Source organism: Squalius cephalus (genome assembly GCF_949319135.1).
Source record: "Squalius cephalus genome assembly, chromosome: 2".
In the NCBI taxonomy this organism is placed as follows: Eukaryota; Metazoa; Chordata; class Actinopteri; order Cypriniformes; family Leuciscidae; genus Squalius; species Squalius cephalus.
The window spans coordinates 9,903,413-9,922,580 of record NC_137123.1 but is presented as its reverse complement, the minus strand read 5'-3'; the positions used below and the strand labels follow the sequence as shown (position 1 = coordinate 9,922,580).

The window sequence follows — 19,168 nt, the reverse complement described above, 5'->3', positions numbered from 1 at the left end:
AAACAGTCAGTCATTTGGTTGCTGTTGATCTGATGAGCTTCAACACGGTAAGACAAACACACTCTTGCTTAAATGAAACTGATGATTATTGCCCATATAACATACGTGTCTTTACATGAGAAATGTTAAGAATAGGGTGATTTACATATACTTGTTTAAGTGATGCATATATTAATGCAAGTATTCATTACTTCAATGAGCTCATTGTTTTTGCCTTAAATTATTACATTGTTTCAATTAATACATTTTTAGCTAAATGTGATTTTGTATATGCATATCTTAGACAGTTTCCTCTGATAACAGATCACTCTAAATTGTAATGTGGACTCGTGTATTTTCTGTAAAGCTGCTCTGAAACGATGTGTATTGTGAAAAGCGCTATACAAATAAATGTGAAATGAATTGAATGCTGTATTATAGATATATGTTATGCTGATGTGGGTCAGAATGGCTCCTCCTCTTCCTCTGATCTTCTTTCTGCTCATGATTCACGGTGAGTCTCTCTTACATTCACATTAGAAACACTCTGATGTTTTATTTAAGGCCTCATGAGCGGCTGATCTGCACTTTCTTCTGTCCTGTTCTCACATATTTCTCTCTGAAACAGGAAGTTTGTGTTGAACATGTCAAACGCTCGTCCCTTTTAGAAATGTCCAATAGTCTTTTGCTACTTGCTAGTCAGTGTCACATGGTTTAGAGGGAGGGACTTTCTCAATGTTCAGAGCATTTGATTGGACAAGAATCACTGTAGCAGCAGATCATGAATATTTTTTGGCTCAAGTTCTCAGAAGTGAATGTGTACATGTTAAATATGTATCATGTCAAAGGACTTCACTAACATAAATGAGCTCTGAGCTGATAGATAAGAACTAAAAGGACTATTAACCGGACTTCCAAAAAAGACTGTAAAGCAGCTCCAGCTGCTGCTAGATTATTAACCGGGATTAAGAAAATAGAGCACATCACTCCGGTTCTAAAAACTTTACATTGGCTCCCAATCAGTTATAGAATAGTTTTTAAAGTAATATAAAGCGCTGAATTGCTTAGGACCTGAGTACATTTCTGAAATGTTTGAAAAATATAAACCAAGCAGGACTCTTAGATCAATGAACTCAGGTCAGCTAGTGGAGCAAAGAGTTAGAACTAAACATGGAGAAGCTGCGTTTAGCATCTCTGCTGTACACGACTGGAACAAATTACCAGAAGATCTTAGATGTGCCCCAAATGTGTTGATTTTTAAATCCAAGTTAAAAAATTTTCTTTTTTCACGTGATTATGATTGAGCTCTTAAACGTAGCTATACTGCTCAGCCTTACAGCTTCTTATGTCTTTTCTTATCCCATCTTTTAAATCTTTTTATTCTTTCTTGTGTCTGTGTATCTTGTATTATTATTATGATGTTTTTATTTGTTTCTTTATTATTTTTCTTTGTAAAGCACATTGAATTGCTTTGATGTATGAATTGTACTATATAAATAAATTTTGATTGATTGATTTGAAAAGCCACAAAACTAATATTTTGATGTCATTGGGTATTTAATAAATTACCTTTGATTATTTTCTTCGTCTTATTTTTTTTAATTAATTTCATTATTTGAGAGTGTGTCATGTTGTTTGTGGCTGATTTCTTGGTTCTCTCTTCACTCCTCTGTCTCTGTACATTTACTTCTGCAACACCGTCCATCAAAGCTCATCAAAAGATCACTGAGGGCTGCCAACTTTTGAGTTTAGTTTAAAGGGAGAATTATGGAAGGGGGGATTGGGGTGTAAAAAAAAAACTTGCATCACCATTTGTGATTGGCAAAACATTTGGTAACTAAATGGAATTGTATTATTCAAAATAACAGAAGTTTAGGATTTTAGTGACAACATGTTAAAATGTGGTACAATGACTGGTAGGCTACTGTTTTTATCATTACTATTATTATTATTGCTTGACACAAATTTCACGATTTCAATTATTTAATTCTCTTTCACGAATTCAATTCTTGTGATTTGATTTTGATCTTGATTCAATATCGATTAATTTTGATAAATATTAGTTACAGTAGATACATGTTCATTTTTCTCAAGGAAAAAAAAACTCATACAATGCTGTAAACATAGAGAGCCCTGTCAGCTATTATTATTATTAAAAATAACAACTCTAATTAAATATAATGTGTTTTTATTATAATAACAACATTATAATATTGTAGTGATAGGTAAAAATATAATAAATATGTAGGCTAATATAGTGCACATATTTAGCAAATGGTCTCTATAGCTAATATTTCTAGCCAACTAACATGCTATGGTCATTAAATGGCTTTCCTGGGGTAAATGTAATGTTATGCTTCTCCAGCGTTATGTAACGTTATGTGATATACTTGTTCTCCAGCTGTTTTATTGACTTCTCTCCGCGGTTGAAAAACACTGATTGATCGATATTATGTGTGAGGTGTTGCACACACAGAAGAGGCTGTGTTTTCTGGTGGCACATATAATTTTTATTTCTGTCACACGCTGTACAATCTGAAAATTCAACAAAGACAACAATACATTATTTTTTGTTTCACAGTGTTGAGAGGTTGAAATAGCTGGGCAGTGTGACTCCATGTCAAAAAGTGAAATGCGCTGCGGCTCACCACTGCCCCCTAGCGTCACCCGCCAGTATACGCAGGTTTAAGTGATGTTAACAAAAACATCTATAGGCCTACTTAATAAATGGTAACCAACAATACATAATAATAATAAAACATATGAATAACAATATACGAGTATTCGAATCTATGCGACTACAGAGGCATATACATTTCAGTAAGTTTTACTGTATCTTTCAACATAGCCTACCTATTGTTCATTCGTTGATGATCGGTTCACGTGCCGCTTGAACTGAGGCGCTACAGCGATCTGCCACTTCACATTTACAATGCCAAAACGATATTTATTGTTTTAATTTCGTAATAAAATTGACAGAATCTGAGAGCTTAGAATTTAAAAGTAACCAGCTCTGTCTTGTCTGTCAGTGCAAGAGGTGTAAAGTCCAGGTTCAGAAAGTAAAAGTCCTCCTCAGTATTTTGTTCACCTGGATTTGCTAATTCAGACAGGAGAACTAATTAGTGGAATCAGCTGCTGAGTTTATGGGTGTAATAAACATATGGCAGGACTTCTACTTTCTGACCCCTGGACTTTACACCTCTGCCCATAGAGGGGCGTTGGCCGTTTTGATGATGCTTGTAGTTTGCCGAGTTCTGCTGTTCTCACGCAATGAATGTTTAGCCATTTTGTTCTGTGTGAGAAAATGTGTATGTGGCGTGAGAGTGTGGGAAACGTGTCGATTAGAGTCTCAGGCTGAATGTGTGACAGTTCACAGCCCTGCCCTAGCACTAGATCGTGAATATCTTTTGCTCTTGTTCTCGTAAGTGAATGTATATATGTTAAATATGTATTTAGTCATATTCCAGGATTTACAGTTTTTCTGAATTGCTAAAACACTAAACCCACTTCTCTGAACCAAATTCTCAGTAGCCTAAACCAATTTGACGAATAAATCACTCTTTCTGTAAAACATTAAACAATTTCAGGTATTTAAAACACTGTTTGAAAATCTCATGCACTCTTTTTGCAAAACTCTAAACACATTCTCACTCATTAAAACACATTTCTCACTGTGATGCACTTATGTTTCAAAACACTAAACACAAAGTCAAACACAACTACAACACAGTTGTCATCGTTTACACACAACGACTCAAAATTGTTCAGACTTATTTCTAATGATGAGAGGAAACCAACTGTACAAATTACAAGACAGTTTAAAGTGCCTAGATTTACTCAAAATTTTGCATTGAATGTTGAAAGCAATAATGGATGGAAACAATATAAGAGGGAGAGGAGGAAGTGTGTGTATAAGAGGAGGAAGAGTGTGTGTATAAGAGGAGGAAGAGTGTGAGTATAAGAGGAGGAAGAGTGTGTGTATAAGAGGAGGAAGAGTGTGAGTATAAGAGGAGGAAGAGTGTGTGTGTATAAGAGGAGGAAGAGTGTTTGTATAAGAGGAGGAAGAGTGTGTGTGTAAGAGGAGGAAGAGTGTGTGTATAAGAGGAGGAAGAGTGTGTGTATAAGAGGAGGAAGAGTGTGAGTATAAGAGGAGGAAGAGTATGTGTATAAGAGGAGGAAGAGTGTGAGTATAACAGGAGGAAGAGTGTGTGTATAAGAGGAGGAAGAGTATGTGTATAAGAGGAGGAAGAGTGTGAGTATAAGAGGAGGAAGAGTGTGTGTATAAGAGGAGGAAGAGTATGTGTATAAGAGGAGGAAGAGTGTGAGTATAAGATGAGGAAGAGTGTGAGTATAAGAGGAGGAAGAGTGTGTGTATAAGAGGAGGAAGAGTGTGAGTATAAGAGGAGGAAGAGTGTGAGTATAAGAGGAGGAAGTGTGTGTATAAGAGGAGGAAGAGTGTGTGTATAAGAGGAGGAAGAGTGTGAGTATAAGAGGAGGAAGAGTGTGTGTATAAGAGGAGGAAGAGTGTGAGTATAAGAGGAGGAAGAGTGTGTGTGTATAAGAGGAGGAAGAGTGTTTGTATAAGAGGAGGAAGAGTGTGTGTGTAAGAGGAGGAAGAGTGTGTGTATAAGAGGAGGAAGAGTGTGTGTATAAGAGGAGGAAGAGTGTGAGTATAAGAGGAGGAAGAGTATGTGTATAAGAGGAGGAAGAGTGTGAGTATAACAGGAGGAAGAGTGTGTGTATAAGAGGAGGAAGAGTATGTGTATAAGAGGAGGAAGAGTGTGAGTATAAGAGGAGGAAGAGTGTGTGTATAAGAGGAGGAAGAGTATGTGTATAAGAGGAGGAAGAGTGTGAGTATAAGATGAGGAAGAGTGTGAGTATAAGAGGAGGAAGAGTGTGTGTATAAGAGGAGGAAGAGTGTGAGTATAAGAGGAGGAAGAGTGTGTGTGTAAGAGGAGGAAGAGTGTGTGTATAAGAGGAGGAAGAGTGTTTGTATAAGAGGAGGAAGAGTATGTGTGTAAGAGGAGGAAGAGTGTGTGTATAAGAGGAGGAAGAGTGTGTGTATAAGAGGAGGAAGAGTGTGAGTATAAGAGGAGGAAGAGTATGTGTATAAGAGGAGGAAGAGTGTGAGTATAACAGGAGGAAGAGTGTGAGTATAAGAGGAGGAAGAGTGTGTGTATAAGAGGAGGAAGAGTATGTGTATAAGAGGAGGAAGAGTGTGAGTATAAGAGGAGGAAGAGTGTGAGTATAAGATGAGGAAGAGTGTGAGTATAAGAGGAGGAAGAGTGTGTGTATAAGAGGAGGAAGAGTGTGTGTATAAGAGGAGGAAGAGTGTTTGTATAAGAGGAGGAAGAGTATGTGTGTAAGAGGAGGAAGAGTGTGTGTATAAGAGGAGGAAGAGTGTGAGTATAAGAGGAGGAAGAGTATGTGTTAGAGGAGGAAGAGTATGAGTATAAGAGGAGGAAGAGTGTGAGTATAAGAGGAGGAAGAGTGTGTGTATAAGAGGAGGAAGAGTGTGTGTATAAGAGGAGGAAGAGTTTGAGTTAGAGGAGGAAGAGTATGAGTATAAGAGGAGGAAGAGTGTGAGTATAAGAGGAGGAAGAGTATGAGTATAAGAGGAGGAAGAGTATGAGTATAAGATGAGGAAGAGTGTGAGTATAAGAGGAGGAAGAGTATGAGTATAAGAGGAGGAAGAGTATGTGTATAAGAGGAGGAAGAGTGTGAGTATAAGAGGAGGAAGAGTGTGTGAAAGAGGTGATGATGAGGAGGAAGAGGAAGAGGAAGGTGTGGAGAATCTGCTTCAGGGTTTTTCTCTTCTCCTGCAGAGATGATATTCTCCGGCCGGACCGACATGAAGACGTGAAGCTGAAGCAGAATAAATCTCTCTCACTGACCTTGATTCTGCAGTTGCTCAACTCTTCTGACTGTACTTTACAGTAACATGCTTTTCATTTACAGTTTTTTTACTGTAACATTTTGGGCTTCTGCAGTTGGTCACTGTATTTCACAGTATGCAAATGCTGAATATACAGACATTCCATACTATACAATATTCAGTACAATACTATACAGTACTTGCAGTGCATACAGTATTTATTCACTCACCACTGTCAGGTGTCAGCACTACTTTATTACATAATTGCAAAATTTGTTTACTTTGTTACAATATATAAATAAATATTTCTCCTGTAACTGCATGCTTTGGATTCTGTGTTCTCCATTCTTCATGTAGTGTCTAACGAATGATCAGTAGTGTTTCTAATATTGACTGATGTGTGTAAGATCTGAAAGCATTGTTTGATTTTGCCAGAAGAGTCAGATATTCTCTGAATGAGTTTTGAACATTTGCTTTTGTGTTTAAGGTTTTGAGAAAGTGAGTGATGGTTTCAAGAAATGTGTTTTAGCAATTCAGAAAAACTGTAATTGTGCAGCTTGTTGTTTTTGGCTGATTTCTTGGTTCTCTCTTCACTCCTCTGTCTTAAAGTAATTCACACTGAGATTATTTATTTACATTTATCTTATATTTCCTGTAATGAGTCACTGTTTTCAAATAGTAATAAAGTATTGCCATGTTTTCATGGCCCAATATAACAGATAAAACAACATTTACAGTTTGATGAATTCTGTGTTTCAGGGGTTTCTAGTGATGATTGGGGTGTGAGTTACAGTCCTTCACACATCTGTGCACTAAAGGACTCAACAGTGATAATGAGATGCACTTATACATACCCTACTGGATATCAGATCATGAAAGTGTTCTGGACAAAAGGCCCAATTCAAAGGGGTGTTGAGCTTCTAGATCTGTCTAATGACCCGGAATACAGTCAGAGGCTTCAGTATCTGGGAGATAAACAGCAGAACTGCACCATCAGACTGAGTCATGTGACACTGAAGGATTCACACATGTACTATTTCAGATTCATCACTAATAAAGATGATGGAAAATATACTGGTGATCCAGGAGTGACTCTTACTGTCACAGGTGACTTTGATGAGGTTTATCTCTTCTTCTGTGCATTGTTGAATAATAATCAGTGTATGACAGCAGCACTAGATATAATGTGTGTGTTGTGTTCAGATCTTCAGGTGGAGTCTCCTGAGAGAGTGACAGAGGGAGATTCAGTCACTCTGAGATGTAAAAGCAGCTGCGCTCTGACTGACAGAGCAACATTCATCTGGTACAGAAACTCACTGAAGATATTAACTGAGAATAAATACAGCAACAAACTCTCCCTCAATCCAGTCAGAAGAGAGGATTCAGGCAGATATAAATGTGCTGTAGACGGACACACTCACATCTCTCCTGCTGTTCAGCTCAATGTCATGTGTGAGTATAGATTGACTTTTCAAACATTACAAAGAATAAATATCTGAATTTATGGTTTATAAAAATGTTTTAACCACTATTTTTAAGACTGCCCCTCCCCGACACCCGTGGGACACTTGCCATTATACATTTATAACAATAATATCTTAGTCTAAACCTAAAGTAATCTTGACAAACTATAAAGCATTTGAAAGCGTTCAGACTGTAGTTAAGATCACTTAATCCATATATGGAAATCGAAGAGTCCTTATATGGTCACCAGAGGAGTCTGGATCATCTAGTGGAAAAGTTTGGTACTGCGCTCAAAAAATCGTACTGATTTTTTTTTTTTTTTTTTTTTAGATATCAACCTAAAATTTGTCTCAGAATTTGTTCAGATATTTATCTTTGATTTTCTTGAAGTTTTAGTTGAATTTTTTTTGTAAAATATATATGTGACCCTGGATCACAAAACCAGTCTTATGTTGCACGGGTATATTTGTGGCAATAGCCAACAAAACATTGTATGGGTCAAAATTATAGATTTTTCTTTTATGCCAAAAATCATTAGGATATTAAGTAAAGATCATGTTCCATGAAGATATTTTGTAAATTTCCCACCTTAAATATATAAAACATTTATTTTTGTGTATGGATGCAGCACTATCGCCAATAGAAATGGACAACTTTAAAGGCGATTTTCTCAATATTTAGATTTTTCTGTACCCTCAGATTCCAGATTTTCAAATAGTTGTATCTCGACCAAATATTGTCCTATCCTAACAAACCATACATCAATGGAAAGATTATGTATTCAGCTTTCAGATGATGTATAAATCTCAATTTTAAAAAAATTACACATAAGACTGGTTTTGTGGTCCAGGGTCACATATTTTATATAAAATATAAAAATTACTTATAGAAAACTTAAACTTCTATGATGCTTTTTGTAAACTTAAAAAAACCCTACAATAATCTGTGAAGTGTTCCCTTTAAAAAGATTTTAAGACTTAAGTCTGTGCTCTGAAGTATTTTAAGATTTTTGAAGATTTTTAAAGGCACCTATTATGCAAAATTCACTTTTACATGGTGTGTGAACATAAATGTGTTGGCAGTGTGTGTACACAACCACCCTATAATGATAAACATCCACCCACTCCTCTTTTTTAATCCCCATAAATCATAAGCAGTGTCTCAGAACAAGCGTTACGCTTTCTCACGCACGCCCTGGCAAACTGTGGAGCCAGGCACTGCACACTCAGACCCCACTCCGGGACGGGTCCCTGTCCTCCACCTCGCTGCCCCTCCACAGGTACGTCTGTGGTCCCATTGGTCCTGCTGGTTCGGTTGCTGGGAGCCTGGCTAGAGCTTCCCAGCCCATTACGTTGGTTCATTCGGACAATCAGACTCGGCTATGCGATTCAGTTCTCCCAGTGCCAGATTTAGTGGCATCCGTTTAACCTCAGTGGTGAACGTAGAGGCCCCTGTTCTGCATGCAGATTTTGCAGACCTCATGTTTCTCCTGGCGAAGGACGTGATCGAGCCGGTCCCTCCAGCAGATGTGAGGTCAGGGTTTTACAGCCCTGACTTCATTGTTCCCAAGAAGAGTGGTGGGTTACAGCAAATCTTGGATGTGCGTGTTTTGAATCGGGCCCTTCACAAGCTTCTGATCAAAATGCTAACACAGACACACCTTTTCGAATGTGTTCGCCCCTAAGATTGGTTTGTAGCGATCGACCTGAAGGACGTGTACTTTAATGTCTCAATTCTCCCTCGACACAGACCGTTCCAACACTTTGCAATCGAGGGACGGGCATACCAGTACAAAGTCCTCCCTGTCACCCGGCGTCTTTACGAAGGTCGCGGAGGCCGCCCTTTCCCTGTTACGGGAGGTTGGTGTTCGCATCCTCAACTATCTCAACGACTGGCTCTTCTTGCCCCACTCGCGAGATCAGTTGTGCGAACACAGGGACCTGGTGCTCAGACACCTCAGCCATCTGGAGCTTCAGGTCAATTAGGAAAGAGCAAACTCGACTCCAGTGGCAGATCAGTTGTCTCAAGTTGCTCACAGTATTCTTTGCTCTCCGCCGGTTTCTGCTGTTGCTGCAAGACAAGCATATACTGGTCCGAACTGTAAAGACCACCCATTGGCCCAAAGACAGAATCCAATGGCCTGGGCGAAGGGATAATGCGTGTATGTCTTTCCAGCGCTCCAGTGAAGTTCACTTAATTTATTGGAATTTAGTTTCAATATTACTTTAGCTCTACACTTAATCTGACTCCAATTTCAAATGATATTAGAAAATGATTCTTATTAGAAAATAGTCATAAATATTGATTATGAATTAATTTAGATCTTTGATTATTCTGAGCATCCCATATTTTCAATTATTCATTCATTAAGGGACCCGATGCCGCACAGAGTCACACGCCCCGGGTTTACGTGGATCTCACGGACACAGCCTCGCCAGTCTGATCTTGGTCAGAGGGTGCAGGGTTTGCTAATACTCTTCAGTCGGTTGCCTACTGCTCACTCATACAAAACAAGTGTAGTTTATTTAGCCACTTCCGTACAACTTGCCAAGTCAGTGATAGACAGAAATCAAAAGGTCTTCAGATGATGTGCCTACTGCTCCGTTCATACATGTGCCTTTAGTTTGACCTACCCTAACTAAGATTTGCGGTAGCATCAGCCTCCTCATAATCTACTAAAATAATGATTTCAGGAGAGTCCAGACTAAATCAAATATAACATTTTATTTGTCAGGTAAAAATGTATCATGCCAATTACACAAGTAAATGATTAAAAGCCAATTCATAAATAATAAATACATGATATCAATGACTCAAAGATGACTCTAACAGTAAGCAATGCATTCCTGACAGAGACACACAGTGGTGTGTGAGTGTTTTCCAACGGGAAACAGCACTGTATGGGGGGTGTTCCTGGTTACAGGCTCCCAAAGTCTGCTCTGTCACCTAGCTTTAAATACCCAGACCAGAACAAAAGGGTTATACAAATATTGTTTAGAGTTTTTTTGGGTCAATTCATGTACCCCAGGGGGTAACACCTGGTTTCGGGAGATATCTTGAAGGGACATCACTGAGGACTGTTGAAAACTTTTTCTTCGTCGAAGCAGAAAACCAGGAGACGTTTGGGATCACGTTCAAGAAGTTATATTCTTTATTGAGGACGTTTCTGCAGTTCTTCCAAACAGTCTGACTAACGTAACTTTACATGGTTTCTTTATAGGCATTTCAGTGGGCTGTCCCTAAAGGTGCTGAACTTATACATAGCCTTTAGGGATGACTACTGCTAAAAACAATAGAGGCAATTACCCCCAACTGAGCTGATGGTACCCCCCAAATTGTATAAACAACATGTGAGTATAAGAGGAGGAAGAGTGTGAGTATAAGAGGAGGAAGAGTGTGAGTAGGAAGAGTGTGAGTATAAGAGGAGGACGAGTGTGAGTATAAGAGGAGGAAGAGTGTGTGTAAGAGGAGGAAGAGTGTGAGTATAAGAGGAGGAAGAGTGTGAGTATAAGAGGAGGAAATATTCAGTACAATACTATACAGTACTTGCAGTGCATACAGTATTTATTCACTCACCACTGTCAGGTGTTATTACTACTTTATTTTTTGCATAATTGCAAAATTTGTTTACTTTTGTTACAATAAATAAATAAATAAATATTTGCCCTGTAACCGCATGCTTTGGATTCTGTGTTCTCCATTCTTCATGTAGTGTCTAACGAATGATCTGTAGTGTTTATAATATTGACTGATGTGTGTAAGATCTGAAAGCATTGTTTGATTTTGCCAGAAGAGTCAGAGATTCTCTGAATGAGTTTTGAACATTTGCTTTTGTGTTTAAGGTTTTGAGAAAGTGAGTGATGGTTTCAAGAAATGTGTTTTAGCAATTCAGAAAAACTGTAATTGTGCAGCTTGTTGTTTTTGGCTAATTTCTTGGTTCTCTCTTCACTCCTCTGTCTTAAAGGGGTGGTTGATTGCTATTTCACTTTTTTCATTTTAAATACTGTGTAATGTTGCTGTTGGTGCATGAACAATATCTGCAAAGTTGCTGCGCTGAAAGTTCAACATAAGCGGAGATATTGTCTTTTAAAAATCAGGAAGTTTAATGCCTACAAAAACGACTCAAATGGGACTACAACGAGATACTTCCCGGGTTTTATACGTAACTATCCCATACATTTACATCAACCCTCCCTCCGGAACATGTTCTGCTGTCGAAGAGGAGGAGTTATAGTGGAGAGCTGTAGCTGTCAGGTCTTCTGTGTTCAGGCTTCCTACAGACGCTGTAGTTCGCCAACAATGGTTAAAATTTAAGTTTGATTATGTTCCTGACTATTACAATCGTAGTTTAGCTCTCTGTGCTGCGCATTTTACGGAAGACAGCTTCCAGAATCTACACGAGTTCAATGTCGGATTCAACAAGAAACTATTACTCCAACATGAAGCAGAGGCAGCAGTTGTTGGGCCACAACCTGAAAGTAAGATTTAATCATTTTAAATGTATTTGCCTGTATAATTTAAGAAGACGTAATGTTTTAGTTTTATCAAGGATGTAAAAAAATGCCAGCGCTGGCTTTTTTCGGCATTATGTTAAGGAAGGTCTAATCTCGGGAACGCACACAAAAAAAAAAAAAAAAAAAAAAAAAACATAAAAAGATTTACTATCTCTTAGTGTTGTGATCCCATGACGTCAGAAAATTGCGCTAAAACACTCACTGAGTTTTTATTACTTGTTTGATTTGATCAAGAACGCAAACAAATGCCAAAGCTGTTTGGTTATAGTAGCTAGTTAGTTCGATGTTATTTTGTGTGAATAAGAAACGTGTACAAACTTCAAAAAATTATCAGCAAACTTCAGCTGCTGTTATCACATGTACACCTAAAGAAAACGACAAACTGAGTAAACTACTAAGTTTTGTGAATAGTTAAACGGTTGTTCATTCTATCAATAAAACAATATCTTTAAAAAACGGTATTACTCAGTCATGTATTCAGTTATATTAAATGTTTAATCAGGGGGAAACCGTATCTCAAAAGCTAACAAACAGCAGTAGCATTTTCAAGTAACAGCGTATGGAAATTCTTTGAGAAAATAATAATAATAAAAAAAAATTACCATTCAGAAACGTTTAGTAAGAGCCGTGTTTGCGGAGGTTCTGCTTGACTCTCTTCATCACCGCTCTCTGGGTCTGATTCTGGCTCAAACTGATGAGGCAATATTGACACCATTACATTTGACCGGAGCACATGCAACTGTCGCCCGTAAAGGTAATGGGCGTGAAGATTCCGGACGCAGTTTAGCCAATTACAACACACCGGCCGAACTAACCAATCTGAGCCCATTGCCTGTTTCTGAGGGAGTGGTTTCATAGACTCAGGAAGTCAACCGGTCGTTCAAATGACAGAGGAGGAAGCAGCTTACAATAAAGGTGAAATTTATTAAAAATAAGGCGTTTTTTAACAAACGAAACATGAAGACATGTTATATTGCAGCCCATAAACACAATCAAGCAAAGAAAAAAGGCAGTAAACCACCCCTTTAAAGTAATTCACACTGAGATTATTTATTTACATTTATCTTATATTTCCTGTAATGAGTCGCTGTTTTCAAATAGTAATAAAGTATTGCCATGTTTTCATGGTCCAATATAACAGATAAAACAACATTTACAGTTTGATGAATTCTGTGTTTCAGGGGTTTCTAGTGCTGGTTGGGGTGTGAGTTACAGTCCTTCACACATCTGTGCACTAAAGGACTCAACAGTGATAATGAGATGCTCTTATGCATACCCTACTACTGGATATCAGATCGAGAAAGTGTTCTGGACAAAAGGCCCAATTCAAAGGTGGTGGCGTGTTGAGCATCCAGATCTGTCTAAGGACCCTGAATACAGTCAGAGGCTTCAGTATCTGGGAGATAAACAGCAGAACTGCACCATCAGACTGAGTCATGTGACACTGAAGGATTCACACATGTACTATTTCAGATTCATCACTAATAAAGATGATGGAAAATATACTGGTGATCCAGGAGTGACTCTTACTGTCACAGGTGAGTTTGATGAGGTTTATCTCTTCTTCTGTGCATTATGTTGAATAATAATCAGTGTATGACAGCAGCACTAGATATAATGTGTGTGTTGTGTTCAGATCTTCAGGTGGAGTCTCCTGAGAGAGTGACAGAGGGAGATTCAGTCAATCTGACATGTAAAAGCAGCTGCGCTCTGACTGACAGAGCAACATTCATCTGGTACAGAAACTCACAGCCATTAACTGAGAGAAGAGACAGAAACAATGAACTCCTGCTGCAGTCAGTCAGAAGAGAGGATTCAGGCAGATATAGCTGTGCTGTAGACGGACACACTCACATCTCTCCTGATGTTCAGCTCAATGTCATGTGTGAGTACAGATTGACTTTTCAAACATTACAAAGAATCAATATCTGAATTTATGGTTTATAAAAATGTTTTAACCACTATTTTTAAGACTGCCCCTCCCCAACACCCGTGGGACACTTGCCATTATATATTTATAACAATAATATCTTAGTCTAAACCTAAAGTAATCTTGACAAACTATAAAGCATTTGAAAGCGTTCAGACTGTAGTTAAGATCACTTAATCCATATATGGAAATCGAAGAGTCCTTATACCAGGGTTCACCAACCTCGCTGTCCTGCAGAGTTTAGCTCCAACCAGCTCCAACACACCTGTTTGAAAGTTTCTAGTATGCCTAGTGAGACTTGATTAGCTGGTTCAGGTGTGTTTAATTGGGGTTGGAGCTAAACTCTGCAGGACAGCGGCCCTCCAGGACCGAGATTGGTGAACCCTGCCTTATACGGTCATCAGAGGAGTCTGGATCATCTAGTGGAAAAGTTTGGTACTGCGCTCAAAAAATCGTACTGATTTTTATTTTTTTATTTTTTAGAAATCAACCTAAAATTTGTCTCAGAATTTGTTCAGATATTTATCTTTGATTTTCTTGAAGTTTTAGTTGAATTTTTTTAGTAAAATATATATTTTATATAAAATATAACAATTACTTATAGAAAACTTAAACTTCTATGATGTTTAGCGTCATGCTTTCTCACGCACGCCCTGCCAAACTGTGGAGCCATGTAAGTGTTGCACTGCACACTCAGACCCTACTCCGGGACGGGTCCCTGTCCTCCACCTCGCTGCCCCTCCACGGGTACGTCTGTGGTCCCATTGGTCCTGCTGGTTCGGTTGCTGGGAGCCTGGCTAGCGCTTCTCATCCCGTTACGTTGGTTCATTCGGACAATCAGACTCGGCTATGCGATTCAGTTCTCCCAGTGCCAGATTTAGTGGCATCCGTTTAACCTCAGTGGTGAACGTAGAGGCCCCTGTTCTGCATGCAGATTTTGCAGACCTCATGTTTCTCCTGGCGAAGGACGTGATCGAGCCGGTCCCTCCAGCAGATGTGAGGTCAGGGTTTTACAGCCCTGACTTCATTGTTCCCAAGAAGAGTGGTGGGTTACAGCAAATCTTGGATGTGCGTGTTTTGAATCGGGCCCTTCACAAGCTTCTGATCAAAATGCTAACACAGACACACCTTTTCGAATGTGTTCGCCCCTAAGATTGGTTTGTAGCGATCGACCTGAAGGACGTGTACTTTAATGTCTCAATTCTCCCTCGACACAGACCATTCCTAGTTTTGAGTTTGAGGGACGAGCATACCAGTACAAAGTCCTCCCTGTCACCCGGCATCTTTACGAAGGTCGCGGAGGCTGCCCTTTGCCTGTTACGGGAGGTTGGTGTTCGCATCCTCAACTATTTACGTGGATCTCACCGATACAGCCTCGCCAGTCTGATCTTGGTCAGAGGGTGCAGGGTTTGCTAATACCTCTTAAGTCGGTTGCCTACTGCTCACTCATACAAAAAAAGTTTAGTTTATTTAGCCACTTCTGTACAACTTGCCAAGTCAGTGATAGACAGAGATCAAATGGTCTTCAGATGACGTGCCACTGCTCCGTTCATCTGTGCCTTTAGTTTGACCTACCCTAACTAAGATTTGCGGTAGCATCAGCCTCCTCATAATCTACTAAAATAATGATTTCAGGAGAGTCCAGGTAAAATTTATTTGTCAGGTAAAAATGTATCATGCCAATTACACAAGTAAATGATTAAAAGCCAATTCATAAATAATAAATACATGACATCAATTGTTTAGAGTTGTTTTGGGTCAATTCATGTACCCCAGGGGGTAACACCTGGTTTCAGGGGAGAGGGGAGAATTATCAGATATCTTGAAGAGATATCACCCAGAGAGGAGAACAGAATTTTCCCAAGGTTTCAATCTTTCTCATTAAACCAATGACTGCAATGAAATTAAGACCAGTTTACCAATCGCACTGAGACACTTAAAATGATACCAGACATGAAAAGGAAAAACAATAGATTCACAAGATACATCATATGTGATATATAGACATTCTTAGTGAACTTTTGGTGACTTGAGGAGGGAGAGGGGGATGCATATAAACAAGGAGATAAGTTTGGACAAGACAATGTCCTTTGCTCTCGATCTTCTGTCCAGGGTGAGTTTTATTGCTTTATTGCAGGGTGAGTTTTGTCTTAGCAGGAAAATCAGTTCTTACAGAACAGACAACACATCGATATGCGTACATAAACTGTCAAGGTGATCTACAATCCATCACATGTCGCAACTCGCCAGCCATCACCACCTCTGGAGTCAGAAGCGACTCTGGTCAGTGGTCAGCCCCTGTGCTAGACTGGTGCCCATATGTGGTGATCCTATATGTGTATTCTTCCACGGGTAAATAGACTCAAAAAATAATTCACTGTCCTTGGAGAAATGTAGGATCTTCTAAGTTTCTACCATTCAGATTTGAACTCAAAGTTAAAGGGTTATTTATTTACTTATTTAATTTATTTATACCATCATAGTGAAAATGGCAGAACAGTGACAAGTAGGCGTTAACAAGTAGGAACAGCAGTGATTGACTTCTCTGTGTAAAGCCCTCTCCTTCTCCAAGGGTGTGGGGGATCAGGCGGTTTACACAAGGCGCTGGAAGACAGTGTTTGTAGCGTTTTTCTTAGGGATCCCAATTCATCAGTCACTGACGTAACTCATAGTGATGACTGAATGGGAACGTCTAGGTTACTAATGTAACTCCTGTTCCCTGAAGGAGGGAAGGGAGCCAAGGGGGAAAAGACGTACAATTAAATATATTAAAAAATATACTTGAGTATGTTTTTAGTACAATACAAATATACTTTAATACATTTTTAATACATTTAACAGTACGTCTTTTTCAAGTAGGAGAAGTTACGCCCCGTTGACGTTGAGCACCGCTCGGCTCCTCTGCGAAAACTTGGGGAGTGTCTCTGATCGCTTCCTTTATAACCACAGCACGGGGTGTGGTCCGCGATGCAAATCTCACTCGACAATGTCCATTGGACCGGTTCTGTTAAAACTCGATGATGATATGTTCTCAGGCGCGATCTTAATTCGTCAGTAATGCAATGTCTCGGTTCCCTCCTTCAGGGAACAGGGGTTACATCAGTAACCTAGACGCTATAGATACAGTATAAATATATTTTAATTTTTGATTGAAATTATTGCTAGGGACAAATCAGTGGTCACTGATTTGTTAAATAACGAATAATTTTCTATCCTTGCAACCTTCCCTTGAATCCTACAGGGGGTGGAACTGAGACACGAGGAAAGGAGATGAGGATACACAAATAAGAAATGAGAAGCGCCCTATTTGTATATTGGAATATTCTTGATCACTGGAGCGTCACTTCAAAGCGTCAACAGCTGCGATCAAGGGATCTGCCCTTATGTTGTTAAAGTTTGGTTATTTAAGAAATTCATAAATAATAAAGATAAAGCAAGATGTCCTGTTGATTTATGCTTGATATATAATTTATATAAACTGCAAAGGTAAAGCATAAATAAAAATGATTGTGACATGTGAAGGGAATGGAGAGAATTGAGATGTCCTTCAAGATGCTGAGTTTGATCAGTTTCTGGGTCACAGGCTGGAGGACGGAGGAGCGAGGAAACGAGGAAGCATCAAAATTGTAGTTATATATAAAAAATCTCTAAACAAATGTAACACATTTTTTTCCTCTCAGTTTTTGCAGTTGCACTATATGCAATCATTGTAAATTAGGAAAAGTAAATAAAATCTTATTTTTTTAATAATTTTTTTTAATAATATCTTAATCCAGAAATTGGTAAAACATTTGTCTGTATTTCAAATGTTTTTTAAGCCTCTCAAATTCTAGTCTTAATAGTTTTTCCTTGAAAACTTTTTTGCTTAAACTTTTTCTTTAACTTTGAGCATTAAACCGTGAAAAATTAAACTGGGATGTTTGCTGAAATTGTCCAATAATAACCAACTGCAGCCTTTCCTAGAACATTTTCCACCAGCCGTCTCTGATAAATACTTTTACCTGACATCTGTAGATCCTCCAGTGAAACCTGTGATCTCCATCAGTCCATCTGGTGTAATAGTGGAGGGAGATTCAGTGACTCTGAACTGCACCAGTGACTCAAACCCTCCTGCAGAAATCAGCTGGATTAAAGGAGGAAGGAATATTTTGCAATCTGGTGAAACCTACAGCATCACTAATATTAAGTCTGAGTCCAGCGGAGACTATCGTTGCTCTGCTAGAAATAAACATGGATCTCAGACTTCTGATGCTGTGAATGTGAATATCATGTGTAAGTCTGCCTTTATTTTTAACCAGTTCTGGAAGATTATTTGTGCAATGATTTGTCTCACTGCATGACATTTTACTCTTTTTATCTTTACAGATCCTCCCAGGAGCATCTCAGTGTCCATCAGTCCATCTGGTGTAATAGTGGAGGGAGATTCAGTGACTCTGACCTGCATCAGTGACTCAAACCCTCCTGCAGAAATCAGCTGGATTAAAGGAGGAACGTTTGTAGGATCTGGAAGAATCTTCAGCATCTCAAAGATCAGCTCTGATGACAGTGGAGAATACAAGTGCAAGTCCATCAATGAACATGGGGATAAATACTCAGATGCTGTGACTTTAAACGTCATGTGTGAGTTAATGATGGTTCAGAAACTGTGACATTAAATCCTCGAAATATCTGTGATGTCAAGTTTAATATGATTGTTAATGATATCAATATTTCTCTGTGTTAGATCCTCCCAGGAGTGTCTCAGTGTCCATCAGTCCATCTGGTGTAATAGTGGAGGGAGATTCAGTGACTCTGAACTGCATCAGTGACTCAAACCCTCCTGCAGAAATCAGCTGGATTAAAGGAGGAACGTTTGTAGGATCTGGAAGAATCTTCAGCATCTCAAAGATCAGCTCTGATGACAGTGGAGAATACAAGTGCAAGTCCATCAATGAACATGGAGAGAAATACTCTGATAATGTGACTTTAAACGTCATGTGTGAGTAAATGATGGTCCAGTAACTGTGACATTAAATCCTCGAAACATCGTCTGTGATATTAAGTTTAATATGATTGTTAATGATATCAATATTTCTCTGTATTAGATCCTCCCAGGAGTGTCTCAGTGTCCATCAGACCATCTGGTGTAATAGTGGAGGGAGATTCAGTGACTCTGAACTGCATCAGTGACTCAAACCCTCCTGCAGAAATCAGCTGGATTAAAGGAGGAACGATTGTAGGATCTGGAAGAATCTACAGCATCTCAAAGATCAGCTCTGATGACAGTGGAGAATACAAGTGCAAGTCCATCAATGAACATGGAGAGAAATACTCTGATGCTGTGACTTTAAACGTCATGTGTGAGTTAATGATAGTTCAGTAACTGTGACATTAAATCCTCTAAACATCTGTGATGTCAAGTTTAAT

General features: G+C 38.8%; 1 protein-coding gene across 1 annotated transcript in view; it reads left to right on the top strand.

Moving 5' to 3' along the window:
• LOC307149057 (B-cell receptor CD22-like) overlaps window positions 1-19,168 on the top strand; it is a 34,946-nt gene continuing 15,778 nt past the window's right edge. Inside the window, exons 1-10 of the mRNA XM_079855090.1 lie at window positions 1-47; window positions 421-493; window positions 6,614-6,961; window positions 7,058-7,306; window positions 8,785-8,895; window positions 9,068-9,294; window positions 13,073-13,370; window positions 13,469-13,717; window positions 14,697-14,830; window positions 14,980-15,088. Coding sequence (XP_079711216.1) covers window positions 33-47; window positions 421-493; window positions 6,614-6,961; window positions 7,058-7,306; window positions 8,785-8,895; window positions 9,068-9,294; window positions 13,073-13,370; window positions 13,469-13,717; window positions 14,697-14,830; window positions 14,980-15,088 — 1,813 coding nt within the window. The 5' untranslated portion in view covers window positions 1-32. The remainder of the gene's footprint in view (window positions 48-420; window positions 494-6,613; window positions 6,962-7,057; window positions 7,307-8,784; window positions 8,896-9,067; window positions 9,295-13,072; window positions 13,371-13,468; window positions 13,718-14,696; window positions 14,831-14,979; window positions 15,089-19,168) is intronic.